Here is a 20,814-nt window from a genome sequence, read left to right as displayed (position 1 = left end):
GCCTAGTCTCTTCATAAAGTAGAGAATACAGCATGAAATTTGAAGTCTCTGTATTTAACAATGCCATTATTTTAGGGGCACATTTAATTTCAAAAGAAGAACTGATTGAAAATTTGGTCATTTCTGTTTTTCAGTAGAAACCTGGGTTTCTGACTAGATGAAGTTTTCTGTAACATCTAGGAAGGATTTTCTTGGGATTTTACCCCAAGGAAAAATATCAGTTTTGAAAACAAGAACTTGAACACCCACAGCCTAGTTTGAGTCTTTGATGCAGGAAACCAAACTTTGCACTATCACTTAGATGAAAATTATTTTGCTTTTCCTGTTTCCACCCTGTGTGTATTAAACAAACCAACCCTAAACCCATCCAACAGGTCCCAACTCAACCCTTAAGCAAAGCGGATAGGTTTTTCAATAGGTAGGTCAGGGATGGACACCACCCAGCACAGATGTTGAACCCAGTCCCAAAATTTAGCCTTCTTTAATTCAACAAAACTAAATCAGCACTAAATGAATAGGAAATTAAACAGACGCATGATAACTAATTGAAAAAAAAATAAAGAACTATTCACTTTGCTTGAGATGTTTTACCTTTGATCTCTCTTTTGCAGTGGATGCCTCCTCAAAATGCACGGTGAGAGCCATCAGCAGCCCCACAAACAGATTGTTTAAGCTAAAAACCTCCGCCGCGATGGACCACTGCCATGTTAGACGAGAAAATGAAAACACCCCCGCAGCAAGGATTCCTCCAGCATATGAGCCAGAAAGCCTGCAAACACAGATAACATGAAATCTTCTTTTCCAACAAAAAAGCCTACTTTATTGTCCTTCTTTTTTTAGCTTTTTTTTTTTAAACATACTGCAGCAGCAGAAATGATGACTGCCACCCAGCACCCTGCCAAAACATTATATGGTTAATATCTTTCTAATAATTTCTTTGCAAAGAATTGCAATTAGGAAGAGCAGGCGTTAGCCAGCCCGTCTATTTGCAAGCCACCCAACACCAAAGAGTCGGCTTCTTCTCGCAAGTGCCATGAAAGCCTCCAGTATTGAATTTGGTTCAGAAACCCCGATGAGCGATGGCCCAGCGGGTCGCGGTACGCCGAGCCAGGGAGTCACGCCTCTAACGGGATACTCTCCGCTGGAGGAGACGCCAGCAAGGGTGCAGCCTTAAATTCATCAAGGCGCTGAATAAAGAGTGGATTAGAGCTATTCATGATGGACAGCATTAGCAGAGCTTTCCTGAGGGGGTGTTTAGTGTCTTGGGGGTGGGTGAGGATTGCGGCGCCCATGGTCCTGGCAGGGAGAGGCGCCCGACGGGGTCAGGAGCGGGGAAAATGGGTGTCAGCTCCAGCAAGCAGGAGAGAGTGGAGGAAGCGGGTGAAGCACCCGCCACTGGGATGGCTATGAGCCCAAAAACTGGGTACCTCTGCGACTCCCGGATGGGATTACGGCACATGCTCCCCACAGAGCTGCTTACCCAACTCAGCTGGATGCTGCAGCCAGCGCGGGGAGCCCACGAAGTGGGATTTAGCCCAGGAAACCTATTACGCCCATTCTGCAATAGCAGCTCTTCCCACCCGGTCACATCGGGGGCAGCTCCAGCTCTGCCTGTTTGGAATGTCTCCCCTTCGGGAAGTCACCCTGAAAAGTCGCCATGTAGGGTACCACAACCAGCTCAATTACACCTTATCCAAAGACAGAAATAGCGGTGGCTATGGTCAAAGCTCCTCTCCAGAAATCCATCATCCCGCTGTGAGACTAAGCCAGGCTTTACCACAAATCAGGTATTTTTCTAGTCTCACCCCAGGTACGCACACTTCCATTTAGTCTTAACGTTTCCAGCAGGTTTAAAGCAAAACGATGATAAGCTAGCCAACTTCATCAAGGTACCAGTGTAATTCGCTCCTAAATACTGGCCATATCCTCTAGCACAGCCAAAGTCCCCAGGTGGTTTGTTCTGCCCATCAGAGATCGGAGCAGACATCATGTAGGACTTACTTATGGGGTTCCTCACGTAACTCTGAGATAAATGGAGACCGAGTAAACACAACCTACAGCCTCTATGAACAGAGATGAGGGAGCTGCTGGCACAGCACTCCCTAGCAAGGGCTCCTCTCCTTGGTTATGCTTTCTTTCCACCTTCCCAAAATGACCTCAGTATACTGAAAAGCCAACCTATTTCTGTAGATGTCAAAGACGGACTTGTGCATTCAGAATGGGAATTTTTAATCCATTAAAAATGGGAAGCAGGGTTCATGGGGAGGAGAGGACTGGGATGAGGGCTTGGGAGCACCAGGTCTCTATTCCTTCTCCTGCCATTGACACTGAACATGCTGGGTGGTCTGGGACAAGCCACTCTGCTGCGGTTGTCCCAGGTATCTCCAAAATAGGACTAGCAATTTTTATCTATCTCCTTTGTAAAGCATTTTCAGATCTGCAGCTGCAGAAAGTAGCCTGAGGGTGAGAAGCAAAGCAATTTGGTTAATACTGGAGAAAAAAGAAACCAACTCTCCTGTGTCCGAGGCCAGAGCGAGACAAGCTCAGGGTGACACAGAGCTTCAGCATCAAGATTGTAGGAAGAGGTCTTGAAGAAATCAACAGAAGGGGAAAAAAAATCTGAAAATTCCCAACTGATAGCAGGTGGGACTGTTTCACACCAAATCTGTGTCTGCAAAGTACCCTATAAGCTTTTGAGAAAGGTGATATGGAACCTCTTCTGTAGGAAATCAGGCAAACTTTTAAGTGCCTACTGTTGTGCTCACTACTGCATACCACCATGGTGGACTCTTCCAACGTCTAAACTTCAATGTAGTTCAACACAGGTCTAGGTATTTGGCATGAAATTCTCCAAGGCAAGACCTGTCACTCACTGCATTAATATAACGTTTCAAAATCACACAATTGCATAGAGAAAAGGTGTTCACAGGCATGAACGCTGCTCCGTCGGTTTTGCTACCAAGCCAGCCCGGTAGCCCTGAGTCCGTCACCTCCAAGGAAGAGGTGGGAGACACACCACCCGTCTCACAAGGTTTTCAGTCCCAAGGGCTCTGTTTGTGCTCTCCTCATCCCTGTCACTAGAAAGATGTGGCACCCGAATAAAAAAAAGGAAAGATGCAATGGAGTTTGCAGGAATCGAGTCAGAAGTGGTCTCTACTCCTAAAGAGAAATACCAGGAAAGGCAGCGGGGCCATGTGTATTTAAAAACTGAGAGATCCCCCAATACACAAACCCCAGTACACAACATCCCCAGGTTTTGACTAAACCCTTTAAACAACACAAACTGTTAGTAATAAAGAAACAATTCCCTTTGGAATTCTTGCAGGGAAAATAAGGTTAAAAAAAGGTAAAACAACCTTCCCAAAAACCTCGGGACGAAACGCAGCATCTTAGGCAAACGTCCCAATCATTTACCAATTCTCCTTGTCTTTCTCAGAAAAGACTTGAATGTATCATTAGAGTTCAAATGAGATGAAAGAAATCTTGTCCTTTTGATAAAAAGTCTCAAACCTGCGATTCAAGTTTTATGAAGTAAGGCTTAAGCAAAAACTACTCAACCCAAAGCTTAAAGACTTATCCCAGCTACGTGGGGCTGAGGACACCTCTGCTTACCATCCAGCGCAGGGTCAGGATCCAGCACTGAGCATGGTCCACAGATCTGTTTGTCAGCAGAGCCGGTGTTGCCTTTAGTTTCCTGTGAAACTCATGGCAAAGCCAGGCTGCTAAGCTTATTTTGTGAAAGCATGTTGCATGCATGGAGCACTAAGCTCCTACAAGTACACTAGAGGCTAAAAAACCAGATGGAAATCTATTGCGTTCTTGAAGAACATCAAGACAATAGCTTTGGGAAATGCAAGCTGGAGACCAAGAGTTTTTTGCAGATTCTCTTACCAGCAATGGAAATGATGGATTTACAAGTTTGCTAATTTAGGAGGAAACACTCTTGGAAGTGGAAGTGATCAGACCAGGTATCTCCAGAAAAGGATGAAGACCACCTGGCAGAAAAAACCTCCACACATCCAGCAGGTCTACCCAACGCAACAGCAGAACAAGAAGAAATTAACCCCATGCAACCATGTCAGCATGATGCTTGGGCCAAATTAAATCAACCCTGCCTTGCAGCTGGGCTAACATGGTCATACTGCTCATCTCGATCGACATGAGGATCTCCATGCACCACTGCACTCTTCCATCTGGCAGCCTCTTGGACTTCTCCAGCACAGAGTGACACTGTGCTGTGTCTCTCTTGCCTTAGCGCCAAGCCGGCCCCTAAAACCATGTTTTTTCTGAAAACACCTTTTAGTTGCCTAACACCATCTCTCCTTTTGACAGCACATCAGGGCTACAGAGCAGAGAGCAGCGGAGATTTATCCTCACTTGCCTTCTACTCATGCTTCTGTCTTCGAACACAACATTTTGCAAATACAGTTGAGGTGCTACAAAAAACATGGCAAAGACCCATGACAGCTGGCTCCTCGACTGGCCTCATGTAAAAGCAACATCTAGGAGGGCTTTATCCCATTGCTTCTGGGGAGCAGGGAGGGTAGCTTCCTCCTCACCCAAAGCCAGCATGTTTCCCCCAGTCTTTGGAACCAGTATGAGAAAGCACAGATGACTGGAACAAGAGGATCAATGGGTTGCCAACAATGAAGCCATGGCAATGGTAATAACCATTCGGTGTTCATCTGTCAACACACTGTAGGCATAAAGCTACCTTGCAGCGACTCCCTCAGGAAGAGAGGCTTTACAAAGAGCAAAAGGTGGGCAAAACCCCACTATAAAGCCCTGTCCAGTGGAGGGGTGATCTGGGCTTGGGCTAGGTAGGGACTATCTCTCGGAGAAGAAGGCTGGGTCACCTAGAAGAAAGCATTCAGAGCAGTAATACCCTGCCATTGCAACAGCCTCAGGACACAGAGATCAGCTCGTGAAAGATGAAGATTTGCAGCCAACGCAACAGCGGGAAAGTCTTCATAATTTCTCCCAGGGGTATAACAGCTCTACCACCGCCAGGCCCACTTCGAGAAGGCTCGAAGCACCAAGCTTCAATAAAAGCTGCCTTCCAGGCTTGTTTATCTCAGGTGGAGGAAAAGCCAAGGGAACAGCTTATATTTTTGATTTTGCAAAATAACCCACTTGGGGCAAGACCTGCTCAAAGCACATGGAGCACTTTATCAAAACAAAACAAGTGGGAAGAAGGTCCCTTCCTATCGGTCGACCAACTATAATCTTCTGAACATGGGCAGAAATTCCCATCATCTGAAAACGCACTCAGAAGGGACAGAAGCAGCCAGCGAAGGAGAGGTCACACAGTCCTTTGTGAGAAATATTTTCCCATGGCATCCCTAAACATAAAAGGAAAAGACTAAAAAAAATAATTATTAATTTGTTTTCCTTTTCAGGCACCCAAGTGAAAGAATGCGCGGCTGGGCCTCAGCTCCAGGGACGTGGGCAGTAGAAACTTGCTTTAATCAGGAATATTTTAGCTGCAGGTTTTCGTTAAGAGTTTGCAGGAACAACAGGGAAAACTGAAATTACGTCTTTTAATCTGTTTTTGCCATTATTGTTTTTAGCTTCTCATTTGTTGGCAATCACTAAAACAAGTCAGTTTGCGATTTAAAATTTAGCCTCTCCTCTAAGTTTGGTAAAACTTTCTGTTAGCCAAGAGCACAGGTTACACCTATATGCATTTAACAAAGAACTCAATCAGCATTTTTACTTTTTAATTAGTAAATAATAGCAGACATTTTATATTTAATAATTTGCAAAAACTTATTAAATTATTGGTATAAAGCTATATATGGATGGGAATTGGAATTTAATTAAAATGTTTTTGTTAAATGCCATCTTCAGTGCCCAGGATTCATAAAGAAGAAAAGTAAGATAATCGGAATGTTTTATATTTGAAGCTGATGTATTAAACACTGGAAACACCTATCTGTACCTAGTGAAATAAGCTGATTATTTCTGCCCTCTGTTCCCTCCAAAACTTTACAGGTAGCAGATCTCCGTCTCGCGTCTTTTTTTTTTTTTTTAACCCAGGGGAATAAGAAAAAACTGTCCCACTTCTTAAAATCTCCACTAATAAACTAATGAATGGATTTTTTTTTTTTAATTTCAGTCTCTCCCTGCAGATGATGACCCTGATGTCGGCGGTTCCCCGTACACCTGCACAGGCTCCAGGTACCTTACCTGCAACTTCTGCCTCTGCACTGCTGTGACTTCCCTTTGCAGTAGCAAAGATATATCCCTTCAACGTATTTTTATTTCATGGTAGAACAGACTAGTGCATCAAAGATTTAACATTTCAAATTTAACTTAAGAGGTTTCACTTGTTTATTAACAAACCAATTTTTTTTGATGCAGGCTAAAAAGGATAGGACTTAGAAGACTCAACAACCAAGCTTTCCACAGATAAATTTTAAGTATGCATGTGCATTGGTGCTGAAATAGAAGAAATACTTTAAAAAACCCAAACAAAACAACACAAACCCAACAAATAAAAATCCAAACATGAGTTTAGGACCCAAGTGATAATAATTATCCCCCAAAACCCCAATCCCTCTGGGTTTGCCTGCCTCTTAGTCACAAACACTCCATGGACAAAAGGCAGTTTCTCTTGCTCTCAGCGCTGAAGAGCCAGCGCAGGTACTACAGGGAATAGCAAACCAGATTTTATTCTTCCTCAAGGACCTGGAGCTGAATAGCCACTTAAGCCCTGCCCGCAGCCTCCGCTCCCGGCGCTGGAGGAGGAGGTAGGGGAGCGCGCTTGGCCCGTCGATCCCGGTTGAGTCTTCATGGCCACAAGGAGAGAAAGGAAACCAAGCAAATGGGCAGGACACCATAAAACCCCCCCCCAAACCCCAAAATGGGCACTTTGGTTATAACTGACTGCCGTCACACGCGTCAAACAGGGTTTTAGCACCATGCAACATCAGCGTTCCCCCGATGTCTCGGGGCGGGGGCGACCAGGTATCATCCTCACCACCTTCCACATGCATTCAGTGCCCCCTCTGCTTGATACACCCTCACATCCAGCTAGGGACTGCCACCACTTATGTACCCCTTTTTTTAAATGCTGTTACTGAGCCACCACAAGTTGAAGAGGGGATGCTCCAGCCTGGTTAAGGAGTACTGAACGAGTGAGGATTTTGGTTAAGGGGAGCTGGTCCTTGCACCCTCTGGCATATGTCCTCCTGGACTGGATGTGTCCCGTAAGGACACCACCATGGACGTGTCCAGTAAGGACACCACCTCTGTAGGATAATATTGAGTCCCTGCCTGTCCCCTTGGTAAATACAGGCCTGTGAATGTCACTAGCACATGCAAGAGGACTCTTGCATGCCACCCCTCGGGTGCCAGCGCCGTGCCACCTCAGCTCCTCTCACCCGGAGGACCAAGCTGCGGCCAGATGCCCCAGGATGGTGGCAGGGACCTCGGTGGGTCTGGACACCGGGGATGGGAAGAGTCCCTGCGCGGGCTCGGCAGGGGAGTGAGGAACGGGACCTCCCGACCTCAAACCTCGCACGCTCCCGGATGCCCACCACCACGCCAAAGCAGAGCCTGCCTGCAGCAGCCCCTTCCCAAGAAAGTTTGGTAATTAAATTCAACGCCTCCATGCCGAGCTATTCCAGAGTAGTTCAACGAGTGGAATAACTCACGACAGATCGATAAAATGCATATACAGCTGCGCTGCTTTAATAAATACCCGGTACTCACACCTTTCTAAATAGCGAGTTGTAAAAACTGTGCTTCCAGGTATTAAAATTGAGAACTTCTCTCCCGGTGTCTTTGCAAGCAGAAAGGGTGTATTAGTTAGACCCATTATTTGATTCACAATCCTTAGAAAATAGGTACGCCTTTATCCTGGGCGCCTGTAATAACCGGCGCCTACTTCCAAAAAGCCCAACCCTCGGTAGGAACCGACTTTAGCTATTTAAATGTTTTAGAAGTTGGGTTGGTCTCTTTTTTTTTTTTTTTTGTAATTGCAGAAACTTTTCCTAATCTGACATTTGTTAAAACCCCTTATTAGAAATTATGCAGCCGCGGAAAAAAAAAAAAAAGAGAGAGAGAGAGAAAAAAATAGAATAAAATATAAAATAAAATAAAAATGAGCTGGCTTCACAATTACCAAGTCAGCCCATGCAGCCCTTCGCTATTGTACGGAGTGGCATAAACCCCCCGGCGGCCTATCAGCTCCCTGGCAGGCAGGGGGCTGCGCTATTCAAAGCGAGAGATACAAGCTGCAGGGCAAAAACCTGGCAGCTCCCATCTGACCCCCCAATCCCCGGCTGGTGACAGCTCCAAGCTCCATGGCAAATTAGCCCTTCTCACATTACAATTGCAGGAGACAGATTCCATTAGCGGTATCTGAAATTGAGTGGAGAGCTGCTCCGTTATCAGACTTGACTCATAAGCGCCGCTATTAATCAGAGCTATGATAGCATTTATATATTTCAAGCTATCTGCCGCCGCTGTGATATTCTGCTACAAAGGGTTGATGGGACTTAGGGAAGGGAACAATGGAGCTTTCTGGGAAAAGCAGAGTAAATCAAGAAAGTCTGTGACTTCCGCACATTCTGAAGGGATTGCGGTTTACATAAATTTTCTCCCAATTGGAGATTGAGCTCTTCCTCATCTTACACATGGGATTTAGTTGTCACTCAATGGTAACAGCTGTGAAAAGGTGAAGCGGCCCACCGCTCAGAATATTGCCTCCGCTTTTAAAGCAATTAACCCATGAACAGGAGGATACCTGGTGATATCAAAGGGATTAAGCCAGGCAGTGCATTATTAACATTTCCTTGAACTAATTCTAACTCTGACTAGCTGTCAGAAAAGACTCTTCAGTCTTTAAAAAAAAAAAAAAAAAGAGTTTTTTGCCCTGCTTTCCCCCCCCCTTCAAAACGTAGCAGAGTTACTGCAGCCTAATGTGCCTACTTTAGAGCAAAATGCAAATGAACAGATTTGGTAATGTCTTCAGACTGAACTCACTGCTGGTTTATTACGGGGACGAAGGGGAAAAAAAAGAAAATATATATCTGATCAATTAGCCAGAGGTCACAGTAGATATTCTTCTAAAAGCAAATTAATACTTGCGTACTTTCTTTTCTTCTCTCCCTCTGAAAACTTCGTAACTACTCGTTACTAAGCGTAGCTGCTTTTGAAACAGCCAAGATCCTTGCGCCATGCTACAAGGGTGATAATCTACGATAACCTGTAATCTGGAAAAATCCAAATATGCCCTGTAAGGAGATTCCTCCTTCCCCAAAGCCCAATATTTTAATTTCCCACGATGGTCGAGGGGGCACTGGCATGCCAGGCGGGAGCAGTCCTCTCTCATCCCTCCGTCTTCCCCAAACCACAACCCAAAAAAAGGAGTCAAACTATTTGGGGACAACTCCCGCTCTGGCAAACCCACATTCCTGAGGAACAGGGAGTATTTCCCCACCCGTCACAGGCAGCAAACCTCTCCCAACACCAGTTAGTTTTAAGGGAGCATCAGCCATGAAGTCCCTCTGGGGAGGACCACGAAGATGACCCATCCTCCTGGTGCTCCTACACGCCTGGTCCTTCTCAGGGACCTTCCCACGAGGGCTCCAGGACACACAGCACTGGAGCAAGGGCCGTCAAGATGGTCAAGTGCCATTTCCAAAACACCTGGATTTCAAAATGATCCAATCATTTTGATGATTTCACTATACAACATTCCTACTGCTTCTTCTTGTTGGCAGTGGGAGAAGAGTTGGCTCCAGGTTTCATATGCATCCACAGTATGTTGCTCGGAAGGTTTGGGGAGCAGGGAATATGAGCAGGGAATATATATATAAAAAAATATATATATATAAATAAACTCCAACATGATACCCAGAAAAACAAACTGAAGAGACCTGAACTGCTTAATTTAATGCAACATTTTCTGCCCTTCCAAAAACCCGTGCGCAACTCAGCCAGAATAAAGCCGGCAAAAACTTACTAGAAGTACTTGGGCAATGACACCTTCTACTCTGCTACCGCCCCTGCAATAAATCAGCTTTGTGTATTTAGATACAGCAAAGCAGCCAAGCTAGGAAAGGTATACGCTGAAAAAAAATTGCACTTACTTAAAGCAGGGGAAAGCATCCTATTTCTCTTTGCAACAGAGAATGCAAAGAATGCATCATCTGTGCAGAAAATGACACTTTGGCAATCATATCATAAGAAGATAATTGGTTTACTTTGTAAACTTGCTATGCTTTGCCTCCCACGGTAAAACAAATAAATAGTTGTTTAAAGAAACAATCCTATAGCCGCACTTGCCGCGTCCTAAAAACATAAAGCAGCTCCCCCCTCTCTCAAAGCAAAGACGAATTATTTGCCTCAGTTACAAGCAGTCCGAGAAAACTCTTTGTAAATGCCATTTTACGATAATTACAAGCAATTTATTAAGACTGTGCAGAGGGGGAAAAAACCCGTATTTGAGAACTAATTCAAAGGAGTAAACCGCTCGTTCGGCGATAGCCTGGATTACTGACAAAAGGGCTTTTTGCATCAACACGGTTCGACGTAACTTTGTTTTAAGAAGCACAATCCGGGCTTAAAAAAAAAATAATATAATTAAATGAATAATATGTAATAGAATATAAGATAATGAATAAACAAACAAGATGTTGGGGTTGCTTCCTATCGACGCCGGCCGTGCCTGCGCGGAGCATCCCGCCAGCCATCACCTGGCAGAGGAGAAATCTGTTTAAGGAATAAATTGGATCCTAATCCCGCACGCGCCGTAACATCCCAAACACCACCCAGCCACGGAAGGAACCGCGACTCTTTGCTTAAGCAGTAAAAGAAATTGTCCCGACCCACCGAGGAATAAACTCGGGAAATGCCTCTTGAACAAAAAGAGTCAATGGGGGGAAAAAAAAAAGGAGAGATTTACTGTACGGAGATGCTGGGAGGCACAGAAAAACCCCGCGAGGGTAAACAGCAACGCTGCCCGGCTGGTGGGGAGAAAAGAAAGGTTTTAGAGGTTAAGTTCAGGTCAGACGACAAATGAAATTGTAACAACCCAACTGACATTGTATAATGTCTTCTTCCACTCGATCAATAGGGCAGCGTCAGCCCCATTACCATAGAGATGGCTTCCTCCCCGCTGAAGGGTGGCTATTGTTTGAGGAGAGAGATTTGCCACTTGAACCGTGTTGCTCCCGAAGGATGTGTACTTCATCAATTATTTGTATTCCTAACATCTACATATTTTCATATTAACGTCCACATTTCATGCGGCAAGAGGAGCAGGTGCTTATTTTTCCACCGGTACCTCGCGGGGGTCACCCCATCAGCTAAATTTTAATTGAAACACAAAAATGAGGGGGGATTTCATAGACCGATTTGGATCCTTTGTGAGTACGGACAAGCCCGGTTAAAACCAAACCACGTCGCCTTCAGATATTTACGGCTTTCACGCAGACGGTGCCAGGAAACACTTTCTGAAAGATTTTTTTTTTTTTTTTTAAAGTCGATGGCAGTAGAAAGAAAAAACTTTTTTTGCTAAATGAACATCATAAAAAATAAATCAATTTTAAGGAGCTTAAAAGGAAAAACATAACATTGTAATTTGGAAATAAAACTGACCCACAATACCCTATGATTCATTTCCAAAAAAATCAATCGCTGCTAGGCTGAATAATTGATTCTGTCAGCGCCTCGTATCTACGAAATAATTTTCTAAGTCCTAATAGTTTCTACCATCTCTCAGTTCCAGGTTTTCTGTTCTTTCGTGCAAGTTTTACATTTGACAGAAGCAACGCCTTCCAAATCCAATTAAACAACAACAAAAAAAATTCAACCTCTAGAAGTGTAAAGATAATTCCCAAATTTAGCCTGTCATTTCTCTCCTGTATTCTTATTTCTCTCAAGCGACGATGGCACCGTTTCACACGCACAAAACGGGCGCGTAAGGAACTCTCACGCTGCTGTTAAAACTGAAAAAACGGGGCAGATCTTCGCAGTAACTGTAATACTGGGAATAACCATAATTAAATCAAAACCAGAACCCAATATTCAAAACCTTTAGCAACTCCTTGCAGGAGTTTTTCATATAATCGAAACGAGTTGTGCTCTGACGCTGCGCCCGGCACTGTGCACGGGAGGGCAGCGCCACTTCCAGCTCCCCAAATACGCTGTAAAATACAGGATATTAAATTAAATAACCCTGACTTAATTACACGTATTACCCAACAGTAAAAGCGATCACTTTAAACGCCTATAGAAATAGTTAGGAATTACTTAAGCAATTCCAGTAGGTGTGCTTTGGAGCTGAGGCACTGCTACGTGAAAGGGGATGTGCAAAAAGCAACTCCTCTTCCGCAGAGGAAGATGCACCCGGACAGACGGACCCCGTGGACCGAAGTTTAAGCGAGCTCAGGGCTCTCGGGCTGGGCAGGATCTGGCCCCCCCATTTATTTCTGCTTTTACTTCTAGGGCGCTTTCGCCCTCTGGGAGGGTTTCCCCGAGGGGCAACGCGGCTCGGGAAAAGGGTGGAAGAAAATAATCTCGCCCCGTCTCATCCCGAAGCGCCCCGGTATCATTTCGGATTTCACTGTTTGCAGCCCAGAAACGTGCCCTATTTTCCCTGCAAAAGAACATCGGAAATTGTTTGTACGGGTTGCGATAATCCTCTCAAATATGGGTCAGGCGGAGGTTAAGAGCAGCCAGAACTCGCACATCAAAGACGAGCGGGGTTAACAAAACCCCCAACCACGTGCGCATCCCGATTGTTCCCTTTTCTCCCGAGGTTAGAGGTCCGGAGAAAACGGCTGGCCTCCGGCCGGGGTCCCCCCCGGCAGACGGCAGCACCTACACCCGGGGAAGGCGGCCGGCACCGATGCTCGCCCTGGTCCTTGGGTACCGCCGGCAGGCAACTGCCCGTCCGCCTCTGCCGGGAGCTGCAATTAAACCAAGTTCACGGTTTCCCGATAGGTGAAGCTCATCCTGTTAATTTAAACAGACCATCTGCATCTTTCGAGAACGACAAACTTCATTAGTTCTGGTTAGTTAAACCGAGCGGTGATTTGTGATAATGAGCCTGAACAACCTGTCACGTCTGCGTAAGGGAAAGGGCGCACTTTTTATTATTGTTATTATTTAACAGAAAGGGGAAAAAAAAAAAAAAGGGACCTTTTGTGCAGGAAAGAAGGTCAAATTCGGATTAAACCGCTGTTAGGTTAATCAGAGGAACTAATTACAGCTGGAAAGGGAGGGGGGAAACGCTACTCCGAAGGCCAGAGGGGAACAGAGGGAACCTTCGGAAACGTCCCGAGCCCCCGGGGAAGCGCCCTGCCAGCATCATGCCAACGAGAAAACACCCCCAACGACTTTACCTGAAAACCGTGTAAAAAAGCAAAGAGGCGGCAGCTGCTCCCAACAAGCCGCAGAGGAGATGGACTCGGTAGGCGGGGGAGCCGAGGGGCAGCAGCCCCGTCGCCAGTTTGGCCAGCAGCGTGAACAGGGGGTAGCCGGGAGGGTGGGCGACCTACGGACAGATCGATAAGGGCTTGAGAAAGGGCGAAATTGGATGAAATCAAAAGGAGAGCAGCACGCCGGGGTCCGGCGGCAGGAGCCGGGGGGTGTCCGAGCGGCGCCTCTCCCCGACCCACCCTTTCGTACCCATTTTAACTCGGGAAATATTTTTCCGTAGCGGATTTGGCTCCACGCCTTACCCATAATAATGAGGCGGCGAGAAAAGGAGGTGCCACGTTTCATTAGTGTGCCTTAAAGGGCTCCTTGTTTGGGTTCACAGTATATTAGGGTCATTCAAAAGGCTGGGGTTTTGTTTTTTTTTTTTTTAGGAAAAAACCCACAGCTTCTCAACTATTTTATTGGTTAGCAAGTTGAAAGACCACACTGCTATCGGATTACCACCGCGCTGACAGTCCTAAGGTCTTGCCTAAAGGGATCACGCACCATAATAAAGTTTATTAAATAATAAAACTTATTAAAATTGTTAACCCGATTTATTTTATTCTCCCCAGCTTATACAAAATTTGGGTTGATAATAAGCCAGCTACTGTATATACAGTAAAGCCTTTGCTTTATAATTTAGTTTAATTGGATTTAAAACTTGAAGTAAATTGTCGCGTGCTGTACTTATAAGTTAGTAAAAACTGTGGTTTGAAAATAAATTAATCTACTTTACTCCATGCTTAATTAAACTTCCTTAATTCCTAAAACTGTTAATGAGAGCATTGATTAAACAATAAAACTAATACTTACTCCAAGCTCATAGGCGGCTGTGATCAGCTCCCCTGTGAAAAAATAATGTAAAACCAATAATTACTATTAGGAAATGACACTCCTCCAAAGTTTTCAAAATCCAAATGCTTGCATTGGGGTTTTGCATTAATTTGACTGGATAAAACTGTAAATCTGTAGAGATTTAACAGCATGAAATTTTCTAAGAATATTTTCTCCCTCTGATGTCATTGCACAAAATATCTTTTGTGTGTTTGCGCGAGACTTTTATGAACAGATAAGTGAAAGTATAGGTAGGCTCGGGTAAAGAATGGCCCGAGATATTCAAAACGCAGACATTTGTGCCTGCGTATTTTTAATTTAAAACCAATTGACTCACTAACGTTCAAGCACTACGGTTTGCAACGCTTAAGCCGCATTGTCTCTTAAACAACCCGGTTGTTTCTCATTAAAAAACCCCACAGCTTTATAGTTTTAAAGAGGGAAAATATAATCATTGATGGTGCAAATCTGCATCCACGTACTCGGGAACGCTGCTCTCCCTTGACGCTAAAGCAATTCTTGCAACGTCTGCCTGGCAAGTAACTCTTTCACCGGTCAGGGGGATGCTGCATCCAGCAGCCGCTCCCATTAGAAACACCATTTCGATTTTGCTTTTCATTTGTATTTTACGCCAGGACAAACAACTGCCACAGGAAGATCCGTGTTAGCATAAGAGTTAATAACACTTGACGTTTTTAGAGCACTTGACACTGAAGCGTTTTGCAACGCTCTTGAACGGCGTATATTAAATATATCCAATAGGCACAAGCACATGTGGGGACGAAGGGCACAACCAAGGGGCGACAAAATTAAAAATTACGGCTGGTTTTCCTTCTTTCCCTCAAATTTTGTGATCTAATTTTGCAGAGCCTGGTCTGACCGGTCCAGCTAATTTTGCAAGTGCCAAGGTCGGGGTAGCTTTGTCCCATCCTTAGACGGTAAAGACGCAAAATGTGGGGCTTTAAAAGCTAAATTAACGGTGTTTTAATTTCCGCGCGTTATTCATTCCTTACGATCCAACGCAAAGGAGGACGATTGTACAAACGGCACCTTTAAATCTTGACATTAAATTCAACAATATATTTGAAACAGAAGATGCAACTCAACCCACTATTGCTGTTCGTCGCTGCTGTAAAATTACAGCTACCGCCCCGCACGATGCCCAGGGGACAGCCCCGCGGCTTTCTGCACAAAAGCCTCTCAGACGCGGATTTTACCGCGCTTGCAAGTGCCGGCTATTTTTATTGCTACTCTATTTTAGGAAACTTTCAGCCTATTGCAAAAAGACCCCCAAAAATCAGACGCAACTAGAAAATTGTCCATCCCCAGCTGAACCCTTTAGTGTTCAGCAGTGCCGATGTTCCCAGGGCATGGGGAGGCTGGGAAGCAATCGATCTCCTCGGCACGCAGCAAAAGGTGATGCTAATAAAGGAAACCCTAAATTCGGCGTCGCGGGCATTCCCCGGCGTGCCGGCACGTGCTGCTCTGCGCAGTGGCTACCGGTGGCTGCCTGTCGCGTGGCGGGGATGCTGCTCCCGAGCCAGGAATGGCTTCACCTTCCTTGAAGTCCTTCTGGGATACAGCAATATGTGCATCTAAAATGGCTAAAAATTAAGACTAAGTTCATACATGTTGCTATGATATTGGTTCATATCACGGGCAAGAACAGCCCCGAAGCAATACAGACCCACACCAACCAGTAAGCTGCAAAAAAAATTAATAAAATACCGCTGGATGCCGTTGCCAAGCTTTGAAAGCCAACAGCACAACTTTGCCTCGTAGGAATTAAGGGAAAAAAAAAGAAAAAGTAAGAAAACCTGCAAAAATAAGCTCCCAGGCTGCAGACCCGTTCAATTCCACTGGGAAAAGCCAAAGGAGCGCATAACACCCACCACTGCAGATAAGGTTAATTCTCCATCCCCCACCCACGTACTGGGACATCACTTTTACATATATATATAATTAAATTATATAATTCATTATATATATTATATCTTACTATATAAATAAATGAAATTAAAGAGTTTATTCCTGCATAATCTTGCTGTAAACACGTTTCTGACCGTCCAGCTTGATTCCCCAATAAAGGTGTTCAGGCAACGGGCCCAACGCTGCCTGAAAACTGATTTATCCCCAGCAAGATCGGGAGCTGACGTCTGAAACATCAGAGGGAAGGTTTGGGTTGGTTTTTTTCCTTTTAACTTGAGTTTATTTGATCCCTTTTTAAGCTGTTTTAACATCGGCGGATGTTTCTGAATTAGCTCTAAAATTCATTCTCTCATTTCTTTAGTATAACACTAAGTAAGACGAGAAAGCTGCCAATGAAAATACCTATTGGCTTTTACGTTTTCGGATTACTGCAAACTTCAGGAACAATTAAAAATATACGGATAGCTTAAAAAAAATAATATAATAATAGGCTCCCTGCCTGAAAGCAGATACAGCAAATCCTTAAGCCCCTCCTTACTCACACAAGTAGCTTCAGCGCTTTTGATGGCACAAATTTGAGCCCCGTGCTCAGGCGCGGGCAAGTTAATCGCCTCGAGCGGGGCCATGCAAAGACCTTTCAGGGGACTCCGGCCGGGCGGCAGCGCTGAAGCATCCCGTGGGTCATGAAAAACCAAGGGAATAACCCAAAAAAAGTCTTCGTAAGGCGATGGGGTGGCTGCTGGCTGGGACAGGCACAAGAGGACAGTGGGGACGAGCCCGTCTCCATCCAGCTCCGGTGAACACACGCAGCTCAGGCAGCGGTTTTAGAAGAAAATGCACAAAAATAAAATAAATAATGAGAGACAGGGAGCGAGGTGATGGGGCAAGCCGGGGGACACCGTGCCGAGAGATTTCCTTTAATATAATTCCCTCTATGGTGGGTGGCTGGAAGCATGTTAAAGCATCCAGTCCCCCAGCGCGGCCACTGCTGGGACGTCTCCCTGCTGCAGCCCTGTTTGCAGCACGCACCTCGCTGGCGTCCTTGGGGCCTCTGGCAAAAGTTATTAGCAGAGGAGTGATGCACGCTGCACGTATATACGTGCATTTCTCTACATGCAGCTGCTGTGCTAGGAAGAACCGGGATGCCTTCGGAAATCAGGGAACGGGCAATCCCCCTCCTGCCTCCAAAATGGGATAAAATAACCGTGATCACCCAGGGAAAGCGGGGTGAACCCACGCCTGCGCTGCCTGGCCGCTCGCCGTATCTACCGGGATAATTCACAACAAGCAAGGAACGGATACCTGCATCGATTCATCACTTCATCGGGAGAACCCACATCCCACTTTGTGAAGGGTGCTAATGGTTATTTGCATCCCGGAGGCAAAACCCAAGCTCAAGTACAATTAAAAACCGGGTTGCTGAGGCTTCGCGTAGCACGAACAGCTCGGAGCACAGGCACCCTGCGCATTCACAGACGTGTGTTTCCCATCAGGGAGTACTTTATAAGACAAAGTGGTAATAACTGTAAATATAGCGATCATCACGTATTAACTGACACAACCAGGAGGAGCAAAGCCAGCCCTTTTACAAACTTGGGAGCAGAAGCAAAAGCCATCAGGGTGCACACCGGCCAGCCTAGGCAGGGCGTGCTAGGGAGCACGGGATGCAAGCTTTATGGAGAAGGGATTTAAAAAGAAATTCTTTTAATATAGCTCTGACAACAGGGTCCCTCTGATCCAAACACGGGAACAGGGAAAACGGACAACACGAGGTTGCACCAGTGTCCCATCTACACGCCAAAATCCCTGCTCCGAGAGCCAGCTAACCAGGACAAGCTCGGTGTAACGAAAACACAGCTCCATCCTGTTATCTTTAAATCAAATAACCCTCATTCAAATCACTGCTCCACTTCACATTTGTGTGCGAAGAGCTACGCTGAACACACGCCGCCTTCAACCCAGCTAAACAAACCCACCCTGCTTGTACCACGTAGCACTGCCTTTCACGTAACTCCAAACAAAGACTAACAGCAAATTTTAAAGAATTGTAGTTAAAACATGTATATCTCTCTCTCTCCACATACTGAAGCTGTAAAATATACGTATCCATTATAAGGAATTTTATGCGCTGCTTGGGTCAGAAACCAGTGATGGCCAAGAGGCACAGAGTTAAACAGACCCACTCAACACTCTTCTAGGATACAAAAGAAGGATGTATGCTGGGTGTCTACTCCATCAAAAAAAAAAAAAATCAATGCATCACCTAGAAAATCCAAGCCCTCCTAGCCCCAAATCACAGCCACACAGGTGCTACAGAAGGTAGGCGTTTTTTAAGCAAGACCAGATTAAAACAGCAAAACCAGAGAAGGACCAAACAGGAGAATTTTGTCCCGTCTGGTGGGATCGGCAGTGCAAAACACAAAACATCGGATAGTTTTTCACTGTTGGCAAGTCGCGCTTCCAGATGGGCAGATCCAGAGATTTCACTGCTGCATCGGCTGTGGCCGCACGTGCCAGAGAAAGCGATGGTCCGAGTGGTGATGCCACATCTGGCAGGATGGCACATCTGCCTTCGGATGCCACCAGCCGTCCCCAGGGCTCCTGACTAAATCCTTCGCTGAAAGGCTCAGATAGAGGCAAACTATTTCCTACAAAGCAGGCGGGGGGAGAGGATCAGGTCAACACGGGGTGCCAGAGGGCTCCGGCCCCAAGGGGTGACCATGCTGCGCTGACCCCAAGGGGATGAGCCCCCCCGAGGTGTGACTGCAACGCACCAGGCTCAGTGGGGCGAGCACCCCGCGGGGGGATGGCAATGCCCCAGCTCCGGGGGTGTGCACTCCAATATAGGGTGCGCACTCCAATATAAGGTGCCCGTAACGCACCAGCCTGTGGCGCAAGTGCCTCTGTGGGGAGGTTGCATTGCACCAACCCCAATGGGGTGAGCACCCCACAGAGTGACTGCAATGCACCAGTGCCTGGGGGGGTGCAACCTTATGGGATGAGTAACCCTGGGGGGGGGGTGGGAGGTGCAACCCTATGGGGTGACAGCAATGCCCCAGCCCCTATGGAGTGAGCAGTCCTATGGGGTGACACCAATGCACCAGCCCCTATGGAGTGAGCAACCCTATGGGGTGACAGCAATGCACCAGCCCCTATGGAGCGAGCAACCCTATGGGGTGACAGCAATGCAACAGTCCCTATGGAGTAAGCAACCCTATGGGGTGACAGCAATGCACCAGCCCCTATGGAGTGAGCAACCCTATGGGGTGACAGCAATGCACCAGCCCCTATGGAGTGAGCAGTCCTATGGGGTGACACCAATGCACCAGCTCATATGGAGTGAGCAACCCTATGGGGTGACAGCAATGCACCAGCCCCTATGGAGCGAGCAACCCTATGGGGTGACACCAATGCACCAGCCCCTATGGAGTGAGCAACCCTATGGGGTGACACCAATGCCCCAGCCCCTATGGAGCGAGCAACCCTATGGGGTGACACCAATGCACCAGCCCCTATGGAGTGAGCAACCCTATGGGGTGACACCAATGCCCCAGCCCCTATGGAGTGAGCAACCCTATGGGGTGACACCAATGCACCAGCCCCTATGGAGCGAGCAACCCTATGGGGTGACACCAATGCACCAGCCCCTATGGAGTGAGCAACCCTATGGGGTGACACCAATGCCCCAGCCCCTATGGAGCGAGCAACCCTATGGGGTGACACCAATGCACCAGCCCCTATGGAGCGAGCAACCCTATGGGGTGACACCAATGCACCAGCCCCTATGGAGCGAGCAACCCTATGGGGTGACACCAATGCACCAGCCCCTATGGAGCGAGCAACCCTATGGGGTGACACCAATGCACCAGCCCCTATGGAGTGAGCAACCCTATGGGGTGACACCAATGCACCAGCCCCTATAGGGGAGAAACCCTATGGGTAAGAGCAACTCTATGGGGTAACAGCAACGCACCAGCCCCTAAGGGCTCAGCCTCCCCCCCGCCGCCCGAAGGGTGACCGCGATGCACCAGCCCCTACGGGCCGATGGTCCCCATGATGCCACCTCCCCGGTGGGGTGACCCCACGCCCCGGCCCCACGGGGTGCCCCGCCGGCCCTCCCCCGCTCGCAGGCGGGCTGGTGCGCTGGGTACGTTACCCGCATCCCCGCCGGGCAGGGCGGGCGGCAGCGTAGCCGTGTAGAGGGCCGCCACGGCAGCGCCCAGCGCCCCGGCGGCGCCGCCCGCCCCGGTCCCAGCCCCGGCCCCCGCGCCCATGTGCGCCGCCGCCCCCGTGACTTCCGGGTTCGGCCGCGCGGGGCGGGCGGGCCGTGCCACTCCACCGCTCCGCGGGGGGAGCAGCCCCACCCCGCCCGCCTTCGCGCTCCTTCCGGGCCGCTTCCCGGGAGCGCCCGTCATCAGCGACGCTCGGATAGGGAATGCGTAGGGCCGCGGCCCCGGTGAGGCGATTCAGCGAGGCCTCCCGCCCTCTTCCGCCACCCCCCCCCGCCGAGCGGAGTTGGTACAGCCGGGGGAGGGCGGGGCGGAGGAGTGCGCCCCTCGGTGAGTGCGGCCGTGCGGCTGGGCGGGACCACCGCGCGGGGGGGGCGGGGCGAAA

General features: G+C 47.4%; 1 protein-coding gene across 1 annotated transcript in view; it reads right to left on the bottom strand.

The window, feature by feature from the left end:
* TMEM260 (transmembrane protein 260) overlaps positions 1-20,474 on the bottom strand; it is a 34,838-nt gene extending 14,364 nt beyond the window's left edge. Inside the window, exons 1-4 of the mRNA XM_059819794.1 lie at positions 20,357-20,474; positions 14,251-14,282; positions 13,359-13,510; positions 592-769 (exon numbers count right to left, since the gene is read on the bottom strand). Of these exons, the coding sequence (XP_059675777.1) occupies positions 592-769; positions 13,359-13,510; positions 14,251-14,282; positions 20,357-20,474 (480 nt within the window). The remainder of the gene's footprint in view (positions 1-591; positions 770-13,358; positions 13,511-14,250; positions 14,283-20,356) is intronic.
* Positions 20,475-20,814: the final 340 nt, after the last annotated feature.

This window comes from Gavia stellata, chromosome 7 (assembly GCF_030936135.1).
Source record: "Gavia stellata isolate bGavSte3 chromosome 7, bGavSte3.hap2, whole genome shotgun sequence".
NCBI classification, from domain to species: Eukaryota; Metazoa; Chordata; class Aves; order Gaviiformes; family Gaviidae; genus Gavia; species Gavia stellata.
The sequence above is the reverse complement of the archived record's forward strand: the minus strand, read 5'-3'. Positions and strand labels throughout refer to the sequence as shown.